General features: G+C 45.9%; 1 protein-coding gene across 4 annotated transcripts in view; it reads left to right on the forward strand.

Annotated features, from left to right (window-relative positions):
* The window catches only part of SPEG (striated muscle enriched protein kinase), a 1,484,310-nt gene that overhangs the window by 879,223 nt on the left and 583,253 nt on the right, over positions 1-21,834 (forward strand). For all 4 annotated transcript variants that reach the window (XM_078679189.1, XM_078679190.1, XM_078679187.1 and 1 more), the window contains exon 12: positions 3,856-4,045. In XM_078679189.1, coding sequence (XP_078535315.1) covers positions 3,856-4,045 — 190 coding nt within the window. The remainder of the gene's footprint in view (positions 1-3,855; positions 4,046-21,834) is intronic.

The raw sequence follows: 21,834 nt of genomic DNA on the forward strand, positions 1-21,834 counted from the left end.
TGAGTGGTGTAAAGTGTAGTGCAAAAATTACAAGAATGGTAGCGTTAAGCTGCGTGCAAATATGGAAATGTTTTTTCGCCAACATATATACTCTAATATGTAGATGTTGTGGGGGGTCTCAAAGTTGGTTAAATTCAATGCATGTTGGTTAATTTATTTCAATGTGTGTATTGTGAAATCCGTCATTCAGAGTTGGTGAAAGGTTGGCTGGATTAGATAATATAGTGCGCAGTTGCTTATTTTGGGTAGTGGAGGTAAGTAGTGTAACAGTTTTATAACCTATGTTATGTTATGTTATGTTAACTCCATTTTTAAGCGCACAGCTGCCCCAGCTAAGGGGCGTCCCGGCGCTGCGCCTGGAAAGGAACACAACACGAACAGAACAAAGAAGGAATCACAAAAATAAAGAAAGTTAACAGCTGTTTGGAAAGATATAAGTTTTTACAGCTTTCCTAAATGTCAAGAGGTCATCAAGGTAACGAATATGGGCAGGAAGGGAGTTCCAAAGTTTAGGGGCAAGCACTCTAAAAGAGCGACCGCCGGACCTGCTTCTCAGAAAACGAGGGACTACAGCTAAATTTTGGCCACAGGATCTCAACTGACGGGAAGGAGTATAAGGGAGAATGAGATGCTCTAGTATAATGTATATATAAAGGTTGTGAGCTCAGTTTTCACTTTATGTTTGCGAAATGTGGGTGTAAGCCACCACAGTACATAGTGATGCCAAATCATTAGCTGAATGGTTAATGACTGCCTTTGCAAAGGTTGAAGGTATGCATGATGTTTTTAGGTACACTTTTCCCATGTTCTGCGTTATGCTTTGGGATGTAAGTAAGTAATTGGCTTGGTACTTTTTTTCTACCTATTAACTCTTTATTAAAGTAGTAATAGGTTTTTCAAACTTTGTATAAGTGTCTTTCTTTTTTTGTGTGGCTAGGGAGTTGCGTTTTACTACCGTTGACAGTGCTTAGTTTGTATAAAGGTAAGATCATTCTTGGAAGGCCACTGAAGGTTGTCCCACCCAGTCCCCCTGCCAGTACTGCCAATGACAGTACTAACACTACCAGCCATCACACGCTTCAAGTGTCATACTTCGACTACTCCAAGCCCCCACAGCTAAATTAATGTTGTGAGTGGCAGGTATTATTCATTTTTAATGGACATTTACTGAATTAACACGCTTGTTGTGCTCATCTCAAAATTAGACAGACACCAATACAATGTGGTGGATGTGACTTGAGCTGCAGAAAACTAACTACCTGTGCAATGCATCAGAAACCTCTGGCTAAAATTAAGCACTGACCACAGTACCACCAAATTATTTTGTAAGGTTTCCACTGTTATTTCTAAATGTCTGAATATTTTGTAAATTTTTTAATAAGCGCCTAATTTTTAGTAATTAACGTGCTACTCTGTACCGCTTTTTCAGTATATTCAGCATGCTGTCCCTTGATCACTGGCGGGCTCCAGAGGTTCAAATTGGCTTCACTTGAGTGCACCTGTGCACCTGCTTTGCACACAAGAGGCGGAGGAATATAAAGCGCACAGGTGCACTCAAGTGAAGCCATTTAGAACCTCGGGAGCCCGCCAGTGATCAAGGGTTAAGAAGAACTAGAAACGTGTATGGCAGGAAGGGCAAAGGTGATAGACTGCTGGTGAAGCGATGCAGTAATGTTTCATAGTCTGCCGAATAAATGGATAAGCAGTAACACTCTGTGTGGGCGCCTCATTTTGCTGGTGCAAGTTGCTTTTGGATATAAGTATATATGTATATATATATATATTACCTACTGGCAATCGTCAGTAGGTAGTTATAGTTAGGACCTATTTTCCATACGAAATCCGCAACATTCTATTTGGAATAACTTTGGCGCCGGTTGACGAATCTTCGCAAAATTTTCCAAACTAGTGGGGCGCTCCGGTCCGCTCCTATCCTGAAAGTCTTGGAGTGATTCGTGAAGCGGGGCTGAGAAAAAAGGGGGGTCCCAAAACGTGTTTCCCCCATGCAATTTTTCATAGGAACTGTTCATAGCGGCTACAGCCCGAACAGCTTAACGGAATTACACCAAATTTGGCAAAGAGGTATTCTTACGTTCAGACTCGTGCCTTTTGCTTAAATGGTGTAAATCCGTTCAGTAGTTCCTGAGAAAATTACAATTAAAAGTACATATGTATCTATGACCTCAGAGGATCCACGCACCCTGCAGTGCACGAGCTGTATTCTAATTGTCTGTCAACACTCCAAACCAGGAAGTGTTGGCAGCCATCTTGTGCCTCGGTAGAACCGAGGCACAAGAAACCTAATAAAAAAAACTTGCAAAACGCGAAAAGGGGGCAGGACAGAAACACCCTGACCCCCTAAGCCTGCTCAGGGGGTCCCCCAAGGCCCAGTGATGTCATTTGAGATGTCATCAGTGATGTCATCAGTGATGTCACTGACCGTGTCACAGACCATGTCATGAATGATGTAATATGTGACATCATCAGCAGTGGATTGCGGGCACGCGAGTTATACTTAGTAAAACTAACTATAACGGAGGAATTTCAATGGTTTTGTACCAGTGAAATGTCCAGCTAGCTATAAGATATTTTATATCATATATATATATATATATATATATATATATATATATATATATATATATATATATATATATATATATATATATATATATATATATATATATATATATTACTGAAATTCAAGATTCTCCCATCCCTCTTATACATGGCTAGTCCAGGCCTGTACAATTCATCTACAATAGCTGCTGTAGCAAGCAACAGAACACACAGTCCATCTTCTTTTTCAAGATTGTCGAAGTATGAACTAGAGTACTAGTCAGTGTAATTGTCTCCCCTGCTAAGGTTGCATCTGTTGGCATGCTGAATACATTGAAATACATTAATAATACCTCGTTCAAGCTAATTTTCTGGGGGTTCCTGTTTAATTCTTTGTAAGAGCTTGTTATTTCCTGCTCAGTTATGTCTGCTTCAAGGTCGATGGATCTAGTGAGTGTGGAGGCATCCAGTTGAGGGAGGAAAAGCATGAGTCCATTTCAGATGAAAGTTTTCTTGCTGGTACACAGATTACAGTAGAAGACTAAGGGCCAGATGTAGGAGCCCTAATACCGATCGGAAACGGCCGAATTCGGCCGTTACCGACCGGTATTAGGGTTTTCCTGATGTAGGGGGCCTATATTTTACAGATTCTGTAAATTTACCGAATCGGTAAATTTACCGAATCGGTAAAATACCGAATCGGTATATTTACCGATTCGGTAAATCTATATGTAGCTGACACTCCTAAGAGTGCCACAGGCCCTTAAGAGTCGGTATTGTACCACCCAATCCTATTGGGTGGTAAAATACTGAATTAAGGTATGCATGCACATCTGCGCATGCACACCTGTGCAATGTGACACACAGACATGCCCTTAGGGCATGTATGTGTGCCACATGTCATACAAGCCTGTACTTGGGGTGCTAGAGTGTGTCAAAGTGACACCCCCTGCACCCTTGGTAATTCAAAATAAAAAATTACCTACATCTCCCTCCTTCTAATTTACTGATTCATAAATACCGAATCGGTAACATTTGGTATTTATGAGTCGGTAAATTAGAGTTACCTACATCTAGCCCTAAATGATTGTAAGATATATGAATCTTCAAATAAGCTCCAATGCACCATATCTTTTTAGCTTCTCATTTTCTTTCTCCTTCTTTCCCAAACTTGATTAATGTTGCACCCATCTGTGTAGTGCCTCTGATCCAGGTGCTGCTCTTTCCTTCTTCCTACCCCTCTGTGATAACCCCTGAACATTTACCCTTTGTTCATCTCCCATGTTTATCCCTCAGGTCAGCCTGTGAAAGAGAGCGAGACTGTCCGCGTTCTGAAGGAGAAAGGCCACCACTCCTTGGTTATCTCCCATGTTGGGACCGAGCATGAGGGTCAGTACGTGGTCACTGCCCGGAACGAGCATGGTGAGGTGGAGTGTTCCGCAGAGCTCTATGTGGAGGAGCCCCGACCAGCTGCAGCATCACACATGTAAGAAAAGCAAACTTAAAATGTGATTTACATGTTCTCCCACAAGACTTGTGATTGCTGGTGAGTAGTGGAAGACAAAAGGTGAAATCAGGTAATTTTAATATAAACTGATTTGATCACGTATTTTAGGCCAGAAGAAAGCTGCTCTGGCTTTCACTCAGACAGAGGCAGGTACTTTGCATAAAGCCTTCTCTGATAGTCATATCACAACTTCTCTATCAAGTGCCTAAAATAAATAAAGCAAGAGTAGGCAACTCTGCCTCCTAATATTTGGGGCTTTCACTCTAGAATTCGCTTCTGCTCACTGACTGACAATGAGAAGGCTGAGTGAATCTTGAGTTGTGTTTGATGTCATTCAGAACCTTACGGTGAAAAACATCCCCATTTTGTACGTTTTACCAATGTATAAGTTCGCATTATGTGTGACCCCAGATCATCTGCTCCTGCTTACAGCTGTTATGTAGGGACAGGAGAGTAATGGGGGAGCCAAACATAACATGGTCTCTCCTACGTGTCCCAAATGTAAAAGAAAATACCTGAACACCCGCCCCAATCCTCTGCAGCCTCTCCCAAGGCTGTGTTAGAGCCAGCACTGCTCTCTGAGAACCCTGGAATTGCTTTAGAATATAGCAACAGGGGGTACTAACTGGTATTGATGATAAAGGCTTCTAGTGGAAGCCATATATTAATACATTTTGTTTCTGTCTTTGCCCCTCTTTCTGTTTGTATAGTCCTCATTTGCTTTTAAGGAAAAGCATTAATGTAAAGGCTGCATAGTAATTTGACACCGGCCACTTAGGACCAATATTTCCCTGAAACATTTCAGTCTCTCATTTCCATTTTCAACGTCACCAAAGAGAATGTCTCCACACTGAAGATGTTCATTTGTGCCTTATATTTTTTTCAAAGTCTCTTTCCCCATTTGTATTATTTCTGTAGAGTTTAGTTTTACTTTAAAAAACACCTGTTTTTCATCCGAAAATGTCAATACCCGCGGTTTGAAAAAGGTCAAAAAAGTGTTTAGGAAGATGGGAAATATAATTGCTGTTTCTGCCTGTCTGATAACAATGACATGTGCATCTATAAGTATTACATGACATTTAAAATGCTAGAAGGGACCTTCTGTTTCCTAAACATATAATTACATCTGAATGTATGATGCGTACATAAATGTACTCATGAAGAAAATAGTGGGGGACCTTTCTGTTATTTGAAGCATGAAAACCTCTTGATGGAAGGAGTGGGTATCCAAGAAGACCAGAATGGTGGGTTTTTATTTTTCTGTAATTGTCACCAACATTTACAGGAAATGGGTCCCATTGCTTGTCCTCTTGGACTCTAAAGTAAATACCTCGATTCAAGTTGTACTATGTAATAGGAATGCAAATTGTTCTTTGCAAAAAGTGCCCCAGGCATAGTTTTTCATTATCTAGGTATCATTAATGAGGCAGGGTACATTTGAGTCACCCTCCATTGCATAATATTTCTGCTTTATACTTGTAACTGCAGATTCCTCACTTGTGAATACCTCCAAACGCCAGACTGATTCTGGGGGAATTATTTGGCAATTCCCTCACGCATCTGTAGGTGGTGTTGTGTGGCTCCACGTCATCTCCACAGTCAAAGAAGTGATGCCAAAGCCGCATATAATCTCCAGTCCTGTGCACTGCCAACAGTTCCTTTCTTTCTGCGCCTTTCAACGGGGATCTGGAGCTAATGTTCTCATTCTTTTGTTTCGATTAAGAACATTTAATTCAAATTTCCACAGTGTGCAAGGGACATTTCATACTCTAAAACAACAAGGTTTAAACATTGTAAAGATTGCCACAATGTGATGGCGGTGATCACAGCACATCTTCCGAGGTTGGGAATACCAGTCTTCCCATAACTCAATAACTGGCTGCTGAATGTGGGTTCATCACAGTTAAAGATCATCTCCAGATGATGGTGAGCAGACTCACACCTTTGTGGTTTTCCATCAACATGCCAAAGTCACATCTGATTCTGTCCCAGAAGCTTCAGCTCATCTGAGCGGTTTTAGATGCAGTGCTATATCGAGCTGTGATTCTGAAAGTTCGACTTCTGGCCTGGATTTCAATAGGAGCAGCTCTGAGGCTTCTTGACCATCTCGCTTCCTTTATCCTGCTTGCTGACCATACCAGATGGCACATGTGTGTTCTGTCTGAAGTGTCAGTGGACTCAGCACCAAGGAAACTTGTTGGATTTCATGCAGGTTTCGAAGGAATCTGTGAAAGATCTGCAGTGGTGGTTGCTCAACATCATCTCCTACGCAGACGACACCCAGCTGATCCTCTCCCTCACCAAAGACCCAAACACTTCCAAAACCAATCTACACGAAGGAATGAAAGAAGTAGCCGAATGGATGAAGAACAGCCGTTTACAACTAAACTCGGACAAAACAGAAGTCCTCATCTTAGGATCATCCCCCTCTGCCTGGGATGACTCATGGTGGCCACCGGCCCTGGGCACAGCACCCATACCCACAGATCACGCACGTAACTCGGGCTTCATCCTTGACTCCTCCCTCTCGATGACCAGACAAATCAACGCCGTCTCATCTTCATGCTACAACATCCTACGCATGCTCAAAAAAATCTTCCGCTGGATCCCCACCGAAACAAGAAAGACAGTCACCCACGCATTGGTCACTAGCCGACTGGATTATGGAAATACCCTTTACGCCGGAACCACAACCAAACTACAGAAAAAACTCCAACGCATCCAAAACGCCTCAGCCAGACTCATACTGGACATCCCCCGGCATGCTCACATTTCCGGCCACCTGAAAGACCTCCACTGGCTCCCCGTCAACAAGAGAATAACGTTCCGTCTCCTCACCCACGCATACAAAGCCCTCTACGACCTAGGACCTGAATGCCTCAACACTCGACTGTCCTTCTACACACCCACCCGCCAACTACGATCATCCAATCAAGCCCTCGCCGCAATTCCGCGCATCCATAGATCCACCATGGGAGGAAGATCCTTCTCATACCTAGCGGCCAAAACCTGGAATTCTCTCCCCACTCACCTCCGCTTTACACAGAACCACCTCTCCTTCAGAAAGCAGCTGAAAACCTGGCTTTTCGATACATAATCCACCCACCCTCCCTCAAGCGCCTTGAGACCCTCTGGGTGAGTAGTGCGCTATACAAATTCCTGAACTTGAACTTGAACTTGCTTGATTCCAACTGGATGGGCGGTAGACCTGTCTCCTTATAGCAGTTGTGATGGATGTATCATTACTGAGTTGTGGAGGTCATCTGAGAGATGTGGGCATCAGAGGACTCTGGTCTCCAGCAGAGACCCAGCTCACAGCTGATTTGTTTGACACTAAAGACCTTCCTCCATCCATCAAGAGAAGGCTGTTCCGGATTCCAGAAAATACTTCTGCCGAGTACTACTGCAACAAACAGGGCGGGGGGCTCTTGGGACTTGTGCCATGACGTTCTGTACCTATGGAACCAGCATCTTCTTGGTGGCCAACCGCCTGGCAGGATCTTTTAATGCCAGGGAAGACAAACTCAGCCAACATCGCCTAGTGGATCATGAGTGGCAATTACACCCTGAGGTGGAACAGGATGTCTTCGAGCAATGGGGATCAGCCTGGATCGATCTTTTCACCACCGCTGAGAATGCACAGTTCCCAAGGCAGCTCTCGCTTGGAGACATCTTCCACCTAGAGTGCAGCCTGGGACTCCTGTATGGTGTCCCGCCTCTACCTCACCTGCTCAGAGTTCTGAAGAAGATTACGACCGATCTGGCCCAAATCATTTCCCAGCAGCGGCTCCTCTGCTATTGGGGAGGAGTGTGACCACCCCTCCCATCACCCCATCAGCAGCCTCAAAAAGGTAAAAAATAAAATGATAAAACATGTTTAATATAGTTTTATTTTTGCTCTTGGAGCTGAGGCATGGGGCGGACCCATGTGGTAGCAGTCACAGGGGGTATGGTACGTACACTGTTAATAGTGCGCATGACGGTTTGGCTGGCCGTCTTAGGGTGGCCAAACCTTCATGCACACTAAAGCTGTCTCCAACCCCAGCTGTGTTGCCGGGTTGGAGACAGCAGGCACAGGATCCTCCCCCATCACCTCCTCCTCCGCCTCCTCCTTCTCCGTCTCCTCTTTCTGATAGATACATCTGCCGTGTGGATTCCTCACATTGTGAATATCCCCCTTGCGCCAGCAACGTTCGGAAATTTTCTTCTTAGTACGCCGACGTGGGCGACGTCACAGGAGCACGGCATCGCGCGCGACTCCGTCTGACGTCACCGACCCCATATCAGGCCCACGCCGGCATGATGACGTCAGTTCCCTTTTTTCCGCGTCTTCGACGCTAACGGTTTTCGGGATCTTCTGCGATACTTAGTATCTTTCTGTTAATTAATTGCCACTGTTTCTCTCTTACGACTTGATTCTTCTCCGAAGATGTCGTCGAGGAAAACAGGCTTTAAGCCATGTAGGTCTTGTGCCCGCACGATGTCCATCACTGACCCACATAAGGATTGTTTGTGGTGTCTTGGTTCGAGTCACGACGTCAAGAACTGCAATTCCTGTTTTAAGATGAATCCAAAGGCGCTTCGAGAGCGTGAAGCTAAATTACTTTTGGCAAAAGTAAAACAGGATTCTGGTCGTTATTCGAGATCGACGTCACGAAGATCGAAGTCGAAGCAAAGGTCTCGATCGAAGTCGGGATCGGCGTCGAGGTCCAGAGCGGGTTCGAGATCTGGAGAGGAGTCGAGATCTAAAGCGAAGTCAAAATCCAGAGAAAGATCTAGATCTAGATCTAAATCGGCTTCAGGTCACGCTTCGAGCTCCTCGAGGAGAAAGCATAAGAGGAGGAAGCACAGTTCGAAACATCATTCGGAGAAGGAATCCTCTGATTCGAAGAGAAGGTCTCACAAACATCGTAAAGACTTTGTCTCTCCTTCGCCTGCTTTATCAAAAGAAGGTTCTCCAGCCCCGGAGCCGGAGCCGGAGCCGGATCCGGATCCGATATCCTCGGAGCATGAAGAGGGAGAAGAGGTGATTCCTCTAGAACCGGCTCCAGCGGAGTCTCCTGTGGACCCGGAAGGTCAGAGTGAGAATGTGTCGGGACGGCCTCCATTGGAACATCCGGTAGGTCCGTACCCTCCCTTTCCTGGTCCTGGACAGGATCCCTCGCATTTTCTAAATGCGATGTTTGGAGTATATTCTAGGGCAATGTACCCCACTGGAGCGCCTGTTGGTCCCATGGGTCCATTATCGTACAATCTGGGTATTCCTCAGTCGTACGCCCCGGCTCCATTTATGCCTTTCATGCCGGCGCCTCTTCCACCATGGCTCGGTACGGCTCCACCGAGGTCTTCGACTCCGCATGCGGCTTCGCCGACTCCGGATCGACCTCGCAGTCGAGATCGAGGTACCACACCTGTTCATGACTCTCGTCCTGCTGCTCCGGCTCCTCGATCGACGTCGGAACCGGCTCCGTCGGAGTCGTTACCGGATCCGTCGACTTCGATTCGATTGGAGTGGTCGAGGCGAAGAGCTCAGCGTCTTCTCGAGCAAAAGGATGATGAAAGTTCTGATGTGGAAGAGGGCGAGCTTCCTGATCATGATGATGATTTCGATGAGCTTCGGGATGCTAGTGGTCTGGAACTCTCTCCCGAGTGGGGTCTGCCTTCGACTTCTGATACTCCGTCTAGGGACGTGGCTCCCTATCACGTGGTTATTAGGAAGGCTGCTGACCTTCTTAATTTAAAGTTGCCCACAGTGGAGTACAAGCCCAACATCCTCACTGAAGTCTTGCATTCTCCTTCTTCAATTGTTGAGCCTACACTGCCATTTACTGATGCCTTGACGGATCCAATAAAGGAGATTTGGAAGAGGCCATTATCTGCTCCTGCAGTTTCAAGAGTTATTGCAAGGCGCTATAGAGTGGCTCCTGATGACCCGGCATTTCTTTCTACGCATCCATCTCCGGAAAGTCTTGTGATTCAGGCGGCTTGCTCTAATAGGGCTGCAGGCTCTTTCCCTCAGGTGCCAGCTGACAAAGAGTCTAAGAAATTGGATCAGTCTGCGAAGAAGACTTTCTCTTCTGGGAGCATGGCTCTTAAGTCATCAAATGCTACTTGCCTTTTAGGTAGATATGTGCATGCTCTAATGGACTCAGTGAAGCAATTGTCATCAAAACTTCCTGAGGAGGATAAGAAGAACTTTAATGAAGTGGTCTCTGACACTCAGGCTGCTGCCCGCATGGTCATTCAGAGCGGCATGGACACTGTGGATTCTGTTGCTAGAATTATGGGTTCATCCATTGCGACCAGGAGAGCCGCATGGTTAAAGTCTTCAGATTTCTCTGCGGATGTGCAGTCTACATTGCTGGACTTACCCTTTGAAGGAACTGGCCTTTTTGGTAAGAAGGCTGATGTAGCCTTGGAAAGGTTTAAGGACAGCCGTGCCACCGCAAGATCTTTGGGTCTGCAGATGAGAGGGTCGACGACTAGAAAATTCAAAGGATTTGGAAAATCTTCTTTTCGTCCCTTCAAGCAGGGTCAACAACAACAGCAGCAGCAGCAGCAGAACCCTCTATATAGATCCTATAGAGGTAGACAGAGAGGTCGTGGACGTGGACGTCAAGTCTCCTCTTCCTCCACTTCCTCCAATAATGCCCAACCCCCACCCGCATCAGCAAAGCAGCCCTAGATCCACCATTCTGGATCATGTAGGGCCAGTAGGGGGTCGGCTTACTCATTTTCTACGAGATTGGGAATCGGTTACATCAGATCTTTGGGTTCTCAATCTCGTAGAGAATGGGTATGCACTTCCTTTTCAGGAGTTCCCTCCCAATTACCCTCCTTGCCAAGGTTATTGTTCGGAGGACCACCTGCTTCTCCTGCAGGAGGAAGTCCTGGCACTGTTTCGAAAGGGTGCGATAGAGGTGGTTCCAGAGCAGGAGAGGGGTCAAGGATGCTACTCCCGGTATTTCTTGATTCCCAAGAAGGATGGCAGGCTTCGGCCCATCCTGGATCTCAGGGTTTTGAACCTCTATCTCAAGCAGGAGAAGTTCAAAATGCTCACCCTTGCTCAGGTTCTTCTTGCGCTGATGGAAGAAGACTGGATGGTGTCAATCGACTTGCAGGATGCGTATTTTCACATCCCAATCCTGAAGTCGCACAGGAAGTATCTCCGTTTTACGGTGGGATCGCAGCACTACCAGTTTGCGGTTCTTCCCTTTGGACTTACTACTGCGCCTCGAGTTTTCACCAAGGTGATGGCAGTGGTGGCTGCGCATCTCAGAAGGTCAGGGATTCCTGTATTCCCTTATCTAGACGACTGGCTGATCAAAGCAGAGTTGCCGGAGATGGTGCTCCATCATCTGCAAGAGACAACTCAGTTGTTACACAGGTTGGGTTTTTCGATAAACGTACCCAAGTCTCACCTGGTGCCCTCCCAGCGCAACCTGTTCATAGGTGCGGTACTGGACACTTCTGTATGTCGTGCATTCCCTCCACCTCAAAGGATTCACGACATTCAGGAGATGATTCCTTTATTCTACAATGGAGCGGTTGTTCCGGTCCTAAAGGTCCTGCGTCTGCTCGGTCTGATGGCTTCTTGCATTCTGTTGGTCAGTCATGCACGCTGGCACATGAGGGCACTCCAGTGGTGCCTCCGCAGGCAGTGGTATCAGCACAACGGAGATCTCAGGGAGTCAGTGAAGATCTCCAGGGAAGCTGCAGCGGATCTGTCTTGGTGGGGCGTGGAAGGCAATCTGTCGCAAGGAAAGCCTTTTCAACTGCCTCCATCAGTGGCCACAGTGATAACGGATGCATCCACTCTCGGGTGGGGTGCTCATCTGGGAGACCTGGAGGTCAAAGGTCTTTGGTCTCCGGAAGAAAGGTTGTCTCACATCAACCTTCTGGAATTGAGGGCGATACGTTTGGCGCTCAAGGCCTTCCTCCCTTCCCTTCGCGGTCGTTCGGTTCAAGTCCTAACGGACAACACGACTGCGATGTGGTACATCAACAAGCAGGGAGGAGTAGGGTCACAGTGTCTCTGCAGAGAGGCTCTGCGTCTCTGGTCCTGGGTTCAGGACCATCAGATTTGTCTGGTGGCAAATCATCTGGCCGGAGTTCTGAACGTTCGTGCAGACAGTCTCAGTCGGCAGTTCTCTGCCGACCACGAGTGGAGGCTTCACCCGGAGGTTGTTCACGACATCTTTCGGATGTGGGGGACTCCTCGGGTGGATCTATTTGCCACTCGCGAGAATGCTCACTGCCTTTCATTCTGCAGTCTCCAGTATCCGATGCAAGGAGCATTGGGGGACGCGTTTCAGTTGAGTTGGGGAGATCAACTCCTTTACGCGTTTCCTCCCATACCTTTGATTCCTCGGGTTCTGAGGAAGATTCGTCAAGACCGGGCCCAAGTCATATTGGTCGCCCCGGATTGGCCAAGAAGGGTGTGGTACTCAGACCTTCTCCACCTCTCCTCTCACCCGCCGCTCCGTCTCCCTCACAGGGCAGACCTCCTCTCTCAAATGGGGGGGCAGGTTCTACACCCCCACCTCCAGACATTACACCTTCATGCCTGGAGATTGAACGGGGCAACTTGAGTTCCTTTTCTCTCCCTCACGAGGTGGTGGATGTCATTCTCTCTGCCAGGCGTGACACCACTAAGTCCATTTACTCCTATAGGTGGTCAAAATTTGTTTCTTGGTGCAGGGAGAGAGATGTTGACCCTTTGAAGGCTCATTTATCTAATATTTTACAGTTTGCCCTTTATCTGGCGCAGCAAGGTTTGGCTGTTGCCACGGTCAAGGGGTATCTTTCAGCCTTATCGGCGTTTCTATGTTTGCCGGATCAGCCATCTCTCTTTAAATCTCCGGTGGTTTTGAGATTCTTGAGGGGTCTCATAAATATGTTCCCTCCTACTCCTTTTGTTGTTCCTCATTGGGATTTGAATCTTGTGCTGACCTTTTTAATGGGTTCTCCCTTCGAACCCTTGCACAAGTGTCCATTGAGGCTTCTCTCTTTTAAAACGATCTTCCTCGTTGCAATCACCTCGGCAAGGAGGGTAAGTGAGCTTCAAGCTCTAAGTTCCAAACCCCCATTCCTGACCATTCATGCTGAAAGGATGGTTCTCAGGACCAGGGCTGCTTTTCTGCCTAAGGTGGTGACTCCTTTCCATCTTGGGCAGTCCATTACCCTTCCTACCTTCTATCCTCCCCCTCACCCGTCTAAGGAGGAAGAGAGACTGCACCGCCTGGACCCTAAGAGGGCGGTGTCGTTCTATCTGGACAGGACTAAAGACTTCCGGATGGACGACCAGCTGTTTGTTGGTTTTGCTGGCTGCAAGAAGGGCAGAGCGGTGCACAAGCGCACACTTTCCAGGTGGATAATCCTGTGCATCAAGATCTGCTACTCCCTTGCTGGTAAGGACCCTCCTGAGGGTATTAGAGCACATTCTACTAGAGCAAAGTCTGCAACATCTGCTTTGTCTAGGGGTGTACCTGTTGAGGATATTTGCAAGGCCGCGACTTGGGCCTCCCTCCACACTTTCGCAAAGCATTACTGCTTGGATACCGAGGTGAGGAGGGATGGCCACTTCGCGCGCTCTGTCCTCCAAGACTTCCTGGTGTAGCAGAGTGGGCACCCTCCTCCGGGAGTGGGGACTGCTGTGGGAATCTATTCACAATGTGAGGAATCCACACGGCAGATGTATCTATCAGAAGAACAAGTTACTTACCTTCGGTAACGCTTTTTCTGGTAGATACTATATCTGCCTGTGGATTCCTCACTGACCCACCCGCCTCCCCGTTGTCCACTCTGCTATACCTGGTCTTGCTGTATATATGGTTTATACTATTGTTTTAGTTCTATATGTACTGTGTACATTGTATATTTGCATATTTGCTATCGTTGGTCCGTCCGTGTGCCTCGAAGGCACGGAAAAAAGGGCGGAACTGACGTCATCACGCCGGCGTGGGCCTGATATGGGGTCGGTGACGTCAGACGGAGTCGCGCGCGATGCCGTGCTCCTGTGACGTCGCCCACGTCGGCGTACTACGAAGAAAATTTCCGAACGTTGCTGGCGCAAGGGGGATATTCACAATGTGAGGAATCCACAGGCAGATATAGTATCTACCAGAAAAAGCGTTACCGAAGGTAAGTAACTTGTTCATCACCACCAAGAGGACCAAGGTCTAGGTCTTACATGAGCGATCAGTCTTGCAGCCATAGATGCTCCTATACGTGTTCCCAACGTTGACATCACGGTGAAAGGTCTCGAACCAGACATACCAAGGACATTTCCTCTTCAAGTACAGGAAGATATTCTCCTACGTTATCGGACTCTCCTCCTCCTCGGATTTTACCAATTGATGACATTTCTACCTTTCAAGAAGTTCTGGTGCGGGGGGCTTCTAAATGGAATATTCCAATATCCACTTCGCAACCATCAACTTCAGTGATATTTGAGACTCTTCAGCAGAGACAAGCTTCATCTCCCTTGTTTCCTCTAGTACCTGGCCTCTTTGCCTCGGATATTGAGCTTTTTCTAACACCCTCGTGAATTAAGTAAGCTCCTTCCAGGCTGCAAAAGAAGTATCGGCGTCCAGAACAGGACCCCACATTCCTACGGACTGACCCAGCTCCAGATTCAGTTATTGTGGTGGCAGCGAAAAAGCAACATACTATGGTTCCAACATCTACAGTTCCACCAGATAAAGAGATCCGTAAAATAGACTCATTGGGAAGTAAGGTATGTAACACAGCAGCGACTTCCATGAAAGCTGCTAGTGCCACAGCCTTACTAGGCAGATATAACTGGGCACTGTGGGAAACGCTCCAACAGTTTGCAGATCACCTCCCTAGGGACAAAAGAGAAGACTTTAACGAGATTCTAACAAAAGGGCTTATGGTCTCTAATCAAGTAAAAATTGCATCCCTTCATTCTGCACATGGATATAGACACGGCGTGGCACTTAGGCAGCATTCACGGCTGATCTTGACATCGCTTAAGCCTGAAGCACAGCAGCGTATCCCGAATCTGTTGTTTTCAGGTACAAACCTTTTCGGCTCTCATGCAGATGAGGAGATGGCCAGAATGAAGGAGAAGGAAACTTTAAAAGCTGTTGGCCTCGAAAGACCCAAAGAACAACATAAATCTTTCTGCCCTTTCTCACGCCGCTATTCTACACTGAGGGTTCAAACCCCTCAGTAGTATCAGGGACGACAGTCAGGTACGCAACAATTGTACCAACACTCCTACTAGCCTTTTCAAAAGCAACAACCAAGAGAAAGGTCAGGACAGCAACCTTCTCAAGGAGGCAAGTTACCCGCAGGGTAAAAACCCTGAATCCTGTCTTCCTCCTCTTCACTCCGGTAGGGGGAAGCATCCAACATTACTTGACAGAGTGGCAAAAAATCACGAAAGACAATTGGGTGCTGAATATTGTTTGCAATGGATATTCTCTCAAATTCATCAGCCCTCCACCATCATTACCTCCAAAACAATCATAATTCCAACTGAGCCAATTACAACTGGAAGCGAACATTCTCCGCCAAATACAGACGGTGTAACCTGTTCCTTCTTTACAACGAGGCTAGGGCTATACTCAAGATGCTTTCCTGTCAAAAAGAGAGACAAGAATGAGTTGAGACCCATTCTCGACCTAATGAAGGCCAACAAGTGGATTCAGAGAGAGAGATTTTGGATGCTAGCTTTACACCAAATCTACCCTCCGCTGCATTGAGGGGATTGGTTATGCACAATCGACTTTCAAGTCGCATACTTACACATTCCCATCATAAGGAAGCATAGCAAGTTCTTGAGGTTTGCAGTGGGGACAACCACTACCAATACTGTGTACTTTCATTCGGCCTGAAGTCAGCACCCAGGACCTTCTCCAAGTGCATGGTGGTGGTAGCTGTCCATCTGAGGAGACACACAGTGTTTGTTTACCCCTATCTAGATGATTGGCTAATCAAGGCATCCACATATCAGGAGGCTCAGCTACACTTCAATTGGACTTCCGATCTTTTTTGATTGGGTCTTCATGTCAACCAAGCAAAGTCGACCTCAACACCTGTGCAGTGCCGGCAATATCTGGGCACTTCCATCAATACTTATTTTATTTTTTATTTTTTTATTTTGACGGTTTTGTATAGCGCGAACAAGACCCTTGCGGGTATCAGAGCGCTTTACAGGGCAAATATAGGATGACAAGTACATTTAAAACACAGAATTATGAGAGTACAGTACTGATAATTATTATACATTAGCATATGTCTACAGGAATATACAAGTAACAGTTCAAGTGAATTTAGACATGAGTATCGATTTCACTTCTTTTTTTAAAAAGGCTGCGGACGGAATTAGTCTTGTTTCTGGGGTAAAGCATTCCAGATCATGGGAGCCATTCCTGAGAAGGTACGATTATATGTTTTCGTCTTGGAGAAACGTTGAGGTTTAACACCTTGGCTGCTTGAGAGATCCCTCTGCTGTGCTGGGCCATAATGTTAATGGGTGTGGTCATGACGAGCTCAGCTCGTCATGAGCACCCTAGAGGTATACCTCATGACGAGCTGAGCTCGCCATGAGCATCGAAGGGGTTAAGTAGAAGATTATCCGACTCCTGGTAGATCTGTTACCACCCGATAGTACTAGTTTCTCCGCTAGGTACTTCGGGGCTTTTTGATGCAATGCCTTATGAGTCATTCAGGCGATTTTTAGGTGGATTCTGGCCTCAAAAGGTAACTAATTGAGGGCCTGTAGGTCAGGTGAAATGTGGCAGTTTTTTTTTTTGCCAGTGACTAGTCTAGCAGCTGTATTGACTGCGGCTCTTAGCGGAGCGGTTGTTGATTTAGGAAGGTCGCAGAGAGCGACACTTCCATAATCAATTCTGGGAATTATCAGAGTTTGGACTGCCTGTTTAAAGTCATTTGCGGGTATGAAGGGTTTCAGTTTTCTCAGGGTATTTATCTGAAAATGTGCTCCTTTAGTTGCAGCGCTGATATGCTTCTGCATATTTAGTTTATTGTCAAGTGTTATACCTAGGGATTTGGCAGAATCGATGATGAGAGGTTGACTGTCAAGTGCAGTTAGGTGTTTCATCCAGTCGCGGATGACGGTTGTTTGGTTGGGGGGAGCGATTAAGAGGAATTCTGTCTTTAGTGTGTTTAGTTTTAAGTGGTTCATAGCTAGCCAGGTTTGTTTTTTTTGGAGCGTAGAGTTAAGGAACTTGATGTCTTCGAGAGAGTGGACCTTAATGTAGAGCTGTGTGTCGTCGGCGTACATGTGGTAATTGATATTTGCGGAGTTGAGAAGCTCAGTGAGTGTTTCCATGCGTAAATTGAAGAGTGTTGGGGAGAGGGAAAATCCCTGGGGTACTCCCGAGGTGACTGGGGTCGGGTTCGATAAGGATTGGTTAATCTTGAATCTTTGGCAAATGTGTGTCCTTCAGAGGAGTGACGCTTATCTATCCTTCAGAAGGCTCAGTATCTCATGACAATGTCTCACCCAACTGTAAGGAAAGTCTCCTCTCTTCTGGGCTTGATGGCATCCTGCATATTCCTCACACCTAATGCACGTCTCCACATGAGATCCCTACAAGAATGACTAGAAGACCAATGGGACCAGTGAACAGGAGATTGGGAGGACCGGATTCAATTGTCTCAGCATACCCTCCTGTCCATCAAATGGTGGTGTTTTCCCACCAATCTCCTACAAGGGATTCCGTTCCACAAGGAGATACCTGTTCAAACCATATTCACGAATGCCTGTCTTCTGGGATGGAGAGCCATACAGATCAATTTCAGATTCACAGCAAATGTTCACACTAAGAACCCACTTACCACATCAATCTGCTAGAGCTACGAGCAGGTCATATGTTGCTGAAATCTTTTCAACCACCATTCTGCGCCAGTTACCTGCTTATCCAGACGGACAATACAACCACAATGTTCTACCGAAACAAGCAACGAGGTTCAAGATCCAGGCCCTTATCTTGGGAAGCCCAGACAATCTGAAAGTGGCTTATAGCCAGAAACCTGACGATAACAGCAACTCACCTCCCAGGTGTTGTGAATGCTCAGGCTGACTCAGCAGGCTGCTTCAGGAAAACCACAACGAGGTCTTACACAATGACGTGGTCCAAGATATATTCATAAAATGCGGAAATCCGGAGGTCGATTTGTTTGCCACCGCAGAAAACAGCAAATGCCATAGCTTCGCGTCTAGTTTCTACCAACCGGGAATCTTGGGGAATGCCCTATGGATCAACTGGTCAGGCAGATTTCACTACACTTTTCCTCCAGTTCTCCTAATACCGGCAGTCCTTATTAAGCTCTCACAGTCACGGGCCAAGATGATACTCATAGCCTGCGGAGTGGCCCTGTCAGTAGTTGTTCACAGATCTCGTTCACCGGTCTATCCGTCCACATCTCAGGCTTCCATGCATATCAGGCCTACTAACGAAATTCAGAGGACAGATGGTGCACCCCAACCTCTCCTCTTTGAATCTGGCAGCATAGTTCCTGAGCTAGTGCAGTATGGACACTTGAACTTACCTCAGAACTGCATGGACATACTCAAGTAAGCTAAGCGGCCAGCCACACGTTCCGTTTATGCTCATAAATGGAATAGATTCTGTATTTGGTGCTCATCGAAGAATGAGGACCCTATCTCTTGCCAGGAAAGATGTCATCCTTCCATATTTGCTTAATCTAGCACAATCTGGCCTTCAATTTTCTTTCATTAGGGTTCACTTGGCAGCCCTTACTGCCTACAGGAATTGCCCTTCACAAACATCATTTTTCAGAATTCCTGTCATGAACGTTTTCTTGGAAGGTTTAAAGAAGCTTTTTCCTCCCATTAAAAGTCCTTCTTCCCCTTGGGAGCTTAATGTGGTCCGTTCCCTGCACATACAGGAGCCTTTTGAACCCATGCATAAGGCGACTCTTCAGCATCTGTCTTTGAAAAACAGCTTTCCTTGTGGCTATTACTTCCCACCGCAGGGTTAGCGAAATCCAGGCACTTTGCTGTCAAGAACCTTACACAGTGTTTCATGCATATAAAGTGGTTAAGATAACTCATCCGAAATTCCTCCCTAAGGTGGTTTCTGATTTTCTTGTAAACCAGACTATTTCCTTACCTACTTTTTTCCAGCATCTGTGTACTCCAGCGGAGAGATCGCTTCATTCCCTGGATGTTAGAAGGGTTTTAAAATTCTATCTGGCTAAAACTAAGGATCTACGGATATTGGACCAGTTATTTATAAACTGTGGCTCTCTCCGTTCAGGTCTAGCAACTTCCAAGCAGTCCATCTCAAGATGGATTGTTTCCTGTATTTTACTCCGTTATCAAAAAGCTAACAAATCCCTTTCCAGTAAACCTAAAGCTGACTCTACCAGAGGGAAGGCAGCTACTGTGGCCTTGCATCATAATATTCCCTTCACTGATATTTGCAAAGCTGCTACCTGGAAGTCAGTTCATACATTAACTAAACACTTCTTCCTGGACTCTGATGCCAAGGCAGATGCTCAAGTAGGGCAGGCTTCTCTTCGGAACCTATTTTCTTAAACCTGCATGTCAATTTCTCTGTCTCCCCACTGCGTTTTATAGGGATAGGCTTGCTAGTCTATTCAAGTGCTTATGACTATACATGGTAATCCGTACGAGAGAAGGAACAGTTTCTTACCTGTAACTCCAGGTCTGTCGTAGGGGTATTTTCATGATAAGTTATAAGCAACCTGCTCTCCTCCCCAGTGGAATAAACAGATGGATCCATTACATAGATATGCATTCACTTTTCATCACCCTCAAAAAGAACTGAAGTAACTGCCACTGGCTTGCATGATGGGATGCTGGAGGTCTCTGGATTCTTAAAGGCACAGCTTCTTATTTTAAGACATATAATGGCAGCCTTTGGGGCTATTCTGTCCACTCCTTTCATCTCTATCATGATAAAAGGAGTTTTGTGAAGGGGAGTTTCTGTGTGTTAAACACCACAAAAAATTTCACAAAACATAGTATACTGGCTATCTTTTTTCACTGCAAGATGAAGATGCGGCCAGTGTAGCCTATGTATTTAGGTTGCATTATTGTCTTTTTATCTCTTAAGTGTCTTTGCAGGCCTTCCTGAAGAAAGGCAAAAAATACCCACATAAGAAGATATATCTAGAGGAGTGCTCTGGGATCCTAGCATGTGGGCGGGATAAATCAAGTGCTTTTGACTTATCACAGAAATAACCCTACGAAAGACCTGGAGTTACAGGTAAGAAACTGTTCCTTCCTAACCTTTTGACTTTTGTGGACCCTAACTAAATCATCACCAGAACCAGGGGAGCCCCACTGAATAATTACAGGAAGCAGGGGAACCCGCTTAAGCATTTCTGATGATTTGAACAGGTGCCGCTCCTCCATGGGACCGGAGGAGCGTCACCTCGCAAAAAAATGCCCTCAGAGCTGACCAATAAAATGGTAATAAAGTTTATTAGCATTTTAATTTCTAGCAACCCTTCCCAATCATGCCCGATCATGCCTTGGTAAGCTTTACAACATTTTGTAATGCTTACCAAGGCATTTTAAGTGTTAACAATAAGAGGCAGCAACTGTTATCATTGATGAATTGTAGTGTGTACATACTGAACTACGAGTCTGTTGACTACTTCTATTGTGCAGTCCGTCATGTGAGTTACGAGCACTAGGAGTTTAAAACACTGCAAATAACTTTATTGATTTGCTAGTGACCAAGCCTGCAGGTCAGGCGAAACGCTTCTAGCATTATTCAGCTGGCATTAAATTAATTTTGCACGGAAGCGGTTTCAACTGCTTTCTTTGGAGTATTGAAAGTGCTGGTGAATTATTTGGATCCTGACGGGGAGGTCCATGTGTCGACGTGCCGTTTGGTTTGGCGGCAGCGGGCGTTCCCTATCACTTTGTGGAACATATATATATATATATATACAAATAATAATACAAAAACACAAAAATAGAGAATTGAATAAAAGATTAGAGTAAAGATCACCTCTAAAAAAATTACAGCAAAATTCTTTATAAAATATATTTTAAGCTGTTATGTAAAGTATACTGATTTTTCCCTTCTTTTTATAAATACTCATATGGGCCTCAATAGATAAGGAGGTTCCTACTTCACAAGTAAAAAACAATGGGTTATATTAAAGGAAGTTGGGTACAAATGTGAAAGTAGCCCTATATCTGTTTATGCTTTATAACATTGAAGGCAATAATGATGAATAATGTTTTATATATCAAAAAAGATCCACATTGTGATATATTCCTTACCTTAGAATTACTCCCAGGCGTCAGACTGGATCCAGAAACTTTTCGTCAGCAGTACCCCTGCGCGTCGGTAGGTGGCGATGCACGGCTCCGCGTTCGTCGTTGACGTCGTGGTCGCCGAGATGATTTTGTGGGCGCTACTTAGACGCCGCCCACGCGTGCTGATGTCAGTTCTTTCTTTCTCCGCGCCAGCAAGCACAGATTTGGGAAGAGCAGGTACCCCCAGTCATTATTTGGCTGACTTTTTGAGGCTTTTTGCCTCTATTTTTTCATCGAGTCTTCGACTCCTGGTGCAGTTAGGATGCCCGGTTTTAAGTCCTGCGAGGATAGTCATTATATAATGTCAGTGACGGATCCGCACCGGGTGTGTCTTTTCATGTTTGTGACACGACCACGACCCCAAGTCGTGCCCTGACTGCCGGGCCATGGCACCGAAGTATTTGCGGGAGCAGTCCCGAAAGCTGCTGGAGACCTGGCAGTTGGCTCC

The sequence above is a fragment of the Lissotriton helveticus genome, chromosome 3_1, assembly GCF_964261635.1.
Source record: "Lissotriton helveticus chromosome 3_1, aLisHel1.1, whole genome shotgun sequence".
NCBI lineage: Eukaryota > Metazoa > Chordata > Amphibia > Caudata > Salamandridae > Lissotriton > Lissotriton helveticus.